Raw genomic sequence first — 6,000 nt, 5'->3', positions numbered from 1 at the left:
CTTTACTCCCACACGACGATCCGATAGTCGGGTTCGACGCTGTCCACGTAGTAACCGTTCACGAACTGATCCGGAACGACCTCGTTTAGCTGAAATAAATATTTTGGAATGTCTATTGTTTTGATTTTAAAGGCAACCCCGGTAAGGCAAGACGATTAAACGCATACAATGAAAATATTCGAATTCCCACAATTTAATTGTTTGAACAATAAAGTATGTTTAACTGTGATACAGCTATCCATGATAATATCAAAATAAAGTAATAAAAAAATATAATATTAAAAAAAATATTTTGATTTTGATTAAAAACAAAATATGTATGTTATTGATTATTTTGTTATCAGTACCAAACAAATATAGATGTATGAAATGTCTATTAGATGAATTAATTGAAACATTAACAATCACTTGTTTGAACCCATACTTTAATAATAGGTTAAGTTAAACTAATGCTCGGGAGAAGGAATAGCACAACGAGAGAGAGCGAGAGGGGGAGGGGGGGGTTAAATGATAGTCACTATTCAATCTTTAAACATAAATATCTATATCATAACTTGCTAATATTAATAATGACAATTAAACATGTTTTTGCTTTTGAAAAATCTATATGATTTTACAATCATATAGGTTTTTCAAAGACAAAAACAATTAATTACTTAAACATATTTGTGAATGAGTAAATTGTTTACAAATGTTTTAATCCCTAACATTGGTCTGTTAATATTATTTAGTCGCCTGACAGTAAATGCAGTAAATATTTAAAAAAATATATTATAAGAATTATATTTTAAATATATAATTATAGAAACGATAAAAAAATAAAACAAAGCAAATGTATCACAGATATTTTTTAATAAAGGGAATGTTTCTTTTTTTAAATTAAACAATTTTGTTGCGATTCATTAAAATTTTCATAGTTTTAGTTATATAATTAATTATTTTGTATACCAGCATATGTTTAGTATTCAAAAATCACATTTCAGATTTTAAATCCTAACGTAAAGTAATGACTAGTAGAGCCGTTAAAAATAAAAAAAAATAAGTCCCCTTAATTTGTCAGTAAGAATATTATAACTTAAAATACTATTACGGTAAAGATAAATTGATGGTATACTCAATTACGTGGGTTTATGTGTAATCACTGCTTGAGTAAATATTTTGTTCCATGTAAGTTAATCTTTTGTAAGAACTTAATTTAAACGGAACTGTCAAAATTGTTTTAGACATTAGTTTAGTTTAAAGAAGAACTCATACCAAATGAAGATTTGAATACAGATTATAAATAAAGTCATGTAAAGCTAATTTCTTTTTAACACGCTTAAAAATATAAAGACCCGTTTAGGAAATCATTGATATTGAATTACTCAAATTAACACGGCTAAAAAAAGCTTTAAATTGCGACTTGCCCTGCTTTACCGATGAGCTGCCGGTAAAACAGTTATGACGATTTTAAGTAATCGACAGGCAGGCTAGAAAAATTATATCTCTGACGACATACCTACTTATGAAAATTTAACGACCGATTTGTATAACTATTGGAGAAATTATGAAGTGAGAATCGAATCGTATAACATTGATGTAGTATGTTATTTTATGTCTAAGATGTTATCTTATGTGTCTAATGAGTTCAATTAAAGCGTGATAGACATGAGATGGTGATAATTAAATATTTAATACCGACGTGGACCTCAGTGATCTGACATTTGAATAACAGAGAACTAAGATGGTTGTACCAGTTTAGTTTTTCGCGTTGCAGCTTGCAAGAGCTGTCACGTAGATTGTCGTTCAGTTCAAGCAGCTGCTCATCTTTCTCTAATTCGTCTTCAAAGTCATCCTCTCCAGATAGTTTTAATTTTGACAAGGACCTTTCTGGTGAAATTTGAGGAGAGAATCGAAGGAACTGTGACTCATCCGTCGAGAGAACCTGAACCAACAGAAAGACCAGAAACAGTGACAATAAAGAAATATCTATCTGATTTTAGAAAATCATGAATATACAGAAAGGCCGAAAACAATCGCTACGATCAGATACGTAGTAATGAGTATCAATTAACAGAAATAACAGAGATGGTAATGTCAGAAAAAAAAATGGAAGGCATTGGAAAAAAAAACACTACAAAAAATGGATTGAATACAAAATAAATCTAAAAGAATGAGGAATGCTTATAATGCATAAAACTAAGAGAAAAACAGTTAAAGTCCGCAATGTTTTCACAATTATTATTGATGTTTCTCGGACACTCGGCAAAACTAGCATATAGTATATAAAAGCTTTCTTTTACAGCGCACAAACACCATACAACCCAGATTGTATCCATTTTTTTAAAGCTGGGCACATGTTTACCATTTTTGCAAAATGCTGTCAATCGTTATATTTCGTGATCAGTCAGACGCTGTATAAAATGTTATAAGACAGATCAACATTATTTAAAGTACATTAACAAAAAAGATCTGCTAATATCAAACATTAAAACGTTTAGAAACAATATACCAAGAATAAAATTCCACGACACATCAAAATTCATCTCGTGACTATATTCATGGAGACACAAGACCTTTACATAGAATTCAACGAAGAACAAAAGACAATGAATAACTATGACTATTACAAAATTTAACCCACCGACTTCCCGATAATCCCTAGCTGAAATTCTGGTCTGAAATTTAAAAGATAAGGTATGATGGAATACAGAAATACATATACATTAACTCTGGAAAGATCTTATATAACATTCATAATATAGCACATTAGATTTTTACAGACCAATGTGACCTTAGCATTTTGCCATCATAAGGACACATTTTTCTTTTGTCTACAATTTCCGAATTAAACCCCAGAACCGAAAAAATTGATACCCATTTGAATAAAAATAATATAAAATATCCAGAAAATCACATCACACTGAACGTAGAGATCAACGACGAAAAAAGTAAAGCGATATCATTGGTCGAGATCTTTAATAATCTATGATATTCGTCATGGCGTTGTGAATGTCAACGAAGTTCTCATCGGTACTTTGAGAGTAAATCTAAAGTGCATATAAGTAGTTAAGTGAAATAGTCTTGTATTATAAATAAAGATAGCGGAGCTATAAGGAACTCACATGAAATACGTAAATAATGTTTATTTCTTTATTAATCAGTATAATGTATCTTTAGTAATTATTCTATTGAAAAAGACTAGACAGTTGTATTTGTTTTTTTTTTTTTTGCAAAACTTTGTGCAAAAAGGCTTTAACTTGGAAAAAATACTATATTATGAATTTGCCAATGTTAATACTCGTAACGTGTCCTCAAAGAAGTGTGCTAGACAAAATATGAATAAATTTATAGTAAGTTGCTGTCTTGACGCAGTGAATCTTAACATTGAAACTATTTTCGCTTCTAACTTTCCTTGTGAGAGGACAAGCTCACAACTAAGATGACAATGTGTGTAGTCCCAGTCGTTGGAGAAAGAAAATTTAAAAACAATTATAAATTCAAATTTCTTTTTACATATCTTAAAATTGAGTCAGTATATTATTAAGCGCACTTTGTTAAGTTCATGTCACCACTATAACTGTGAATGTATTCATATAAAACAATGTCATACTAAAATAATGTCTATAGGAGTTATATGTTTTTGAGTTGCCAGATAAAATATAATAAAATAAATGTTATTTTCTGTCATTTTACAATGAAAATATGAAATAATTATTTAAAATATTTAAGGGTTTTTACTTTCTTATTTTTAACGATACTCCTAACAGTATATTTCTTTATTATTCGTTTACTCACCATACTTTTCGTCATTTTCACAGCTTCAGTGCCAGCTGATTCGTCCTTTTCACTTTCGTCGTCCGACTGTCCTCCTAGAATTTACATAAGTACACAAAATTAAAAAAAAAAATAAGCAAAATAACGGTAATTACTGTTGGTAAATCGTCACTTTCACCCTAAATTATATAACCAGTATTACCGTGAGGGGGTGTTACCACAACAAGACAGCATCAAAAATTAAATATAAGTAAGAACTTCAAAAAAAATATGTTTTAATTGATACCTAAAACCCTTACTTTCTTTCCCTTATCTTCAATTCAAATGTGACAAACACGCATCGTGTTATGCATTATGATCTACTATAAAAAAAAGTAAATTAAAAATATTTAATCTATGTTATCTGTGTAGCAAACAAATGTTAATGGGGGGAGTCAATGACTTTTTATCATTGTTCGTTGCTTACTCAGTCTCGTAGAATTATTTTTTCGTCTAATGAGATTAGGAAGTAACCTATATATTTATCTGTTTCTAAATATAATTAAAAAATTAATCCAAGCAGTCGTCAAATTCGAATCTCCACGTACAATAATATACAATATGAATTTATCAACTGGGACATTTTATAGGCTTATCTTACAAGATAAATCTTAAGGTTAAGCGTAAATTTTCCATAAATTTCATATAGATGCATTTAGTTTCATTTACTAACATGATACCTATGAATCGACGAGTCGCTACTCATTCACACCTATGCAGAGGCTCGAGTAGAGGACTCACCTTCGGAAGGCAGCGTGAGCCAGAACTGCGAGCGGAAGGTGTACCACAGGCCGGGCGGCAGGCGCAGGCGGCGGTCGCCGTCGGCCGGCGGCGAGGAGGCCAGCACCTTGGCCGCGTCCACCAGCAGCGACGCGCGCCACGACGCCGCGTAGATGAGCCGCATGGACGACTGCGCCGCCGTCGAGCACACCATGGGGTACAGCGCCTGGTGGCGGCGCAGGTTGTAGAACGATATGCCTGCAACGTCGCCCCGTCTTAGTCAGGTCATCACTGATAGACGACTGTATTGAAACACGACATAGCTCAGTTGATAGAAAAATTACAAATCCGGACAGAGACGTCTTTATTGAGCTCAATTTATCTTTCTTTATGCGGCGTGATAACGTGCACGTTAGGTATATACACATTAATACTGGATGAATTGTATTCGATTGGCATAACTTAATTTATAAGTATTATTTTCACTATCTTAATTCATAACTTTTAAATTGAAATAGCGGAAATGACTAGCGAGATTCTTGCCAGTTCTTCTCCTTACAATGTGGTCTCATTCTCATCAATCTCACTTTAACGTTTCAAAGAACACGAGATAGGTTTTATGTATCTGTAATAGGTATTGATATATACTCATAATTGTTGTTCCCTAAGCAATTAGTGATGATTTTACTTTTATCTATACTATATAGCTTAACCTATGAACCAGTTGTGGTCGTAGATATAATAATCTTACATTATATAATGACCAGTAAGTTGCAGTGAGTTTGTACATCTGATATATACATTTATCATAACTATATTTCTTATTATCCTACATACTATGATGTATGTATATTTATGAATAATGTTTTTTTTAACTACTAAACCTTTGGTTTTATACTACGAAAAGTCGATACAGAATCGTCCAAATTTGATTAAAGGTTATCAATTTTTTGGAAATCCTTTGACCTTACCCTCTTTTTTGCCAAGTGGAGAGTCATTTATATTTTTTTAAATATTGACACTATATTCAGTAGTAGACACATCATGTAGGCGACATTATGTCTACTAGTTCCCGAACCATGGCTTGGTCCGAGTTATAGGGGAGAGGGGATATTTTGTGTTCTGTGGCAGGTGTTAGGTACCTTTTCTGTACCCATGACAACATTTTCGAATTTATAATATGAAGTTAAATTATCGGTGTGAGAAATAGTGTCTCGCGAAGATAATATTGAACACAATTAAAATTAAATCTGTACTATTTATTACAATAGTTGATAAACTGTAATAACAATGTCCGAGGCTAAGGATCAGGCTAATTTTAATTACAACTTGTTTAAACAGTATGATAAAAGTATCGAAAGTAATTTGAAATATATTTGTTGTCTCGCTAAACTAGTGCACGATGTGTGATCACACGAGAACTATCGCATTATAAACCAGGGATGTTATGGATGTGTAATTTCGCTATGGCACTGTATATACGAA

The 6,000-nt window shown here is 31.9% G+C and overlaps 1 protein-coding gene across 4 annotated transcripts in view; it reads right to left on the bottom strand.

Annotated features, from left to right (window-relative positions):
* LOC113394905 (SPRY domain-containing SOCS box protein 3-like) overlaps positions 1-6,000 on the bottom strand; it is a 48,339-nt gene continuing 42,339 nt past the window's right edge. For 3 of the 4 annotated variants that reach the window (XM_064216745.1, XM_064216744.1, XM_026632366.2), the window contains 4 exons: positions 4,537-4,773; positions 3,778-3,851; positions 1,734-1,924; positions 1-89 (listed from right to left, as the gene is read on the bottom strand). In XM_064216745.1, the coding sequence (XP_064072815.1) occupies positions 86-89; positions 1,734-1,924; positions 3,778-3,851; positions 4,537-4,773 (506 nt within the window). In that variant the 3' untranslated portion in view covers positions 1-85. The remainder of the gene's footprint in view (positions 90-1,733; positions 1,925-3,777; positions 3,852-4,536; positions 4,774-6,000) is intronic. The other variant, XM_026632367.2, reaches the window with a different exon arrangement.

Source organism: Vanessa tameamea, chromosome 13 (assembly GCF_037043105.1).
Source record: "Vanessa tameamea isolate UH-Manoa-2023 chromosome 13, ilVanTame1 primary haplotype, whole genome shotgun sequence".
Lineage (NCBI taxonomy): Eukaryota > Metazoa > Arthropoda > Insecta > Lepidoptera > Nymphalidae > Vanessa > Vanessa tameamea.
This window is presented reverse-complemented; position numbering and strand designations above follow the sequence as displayed.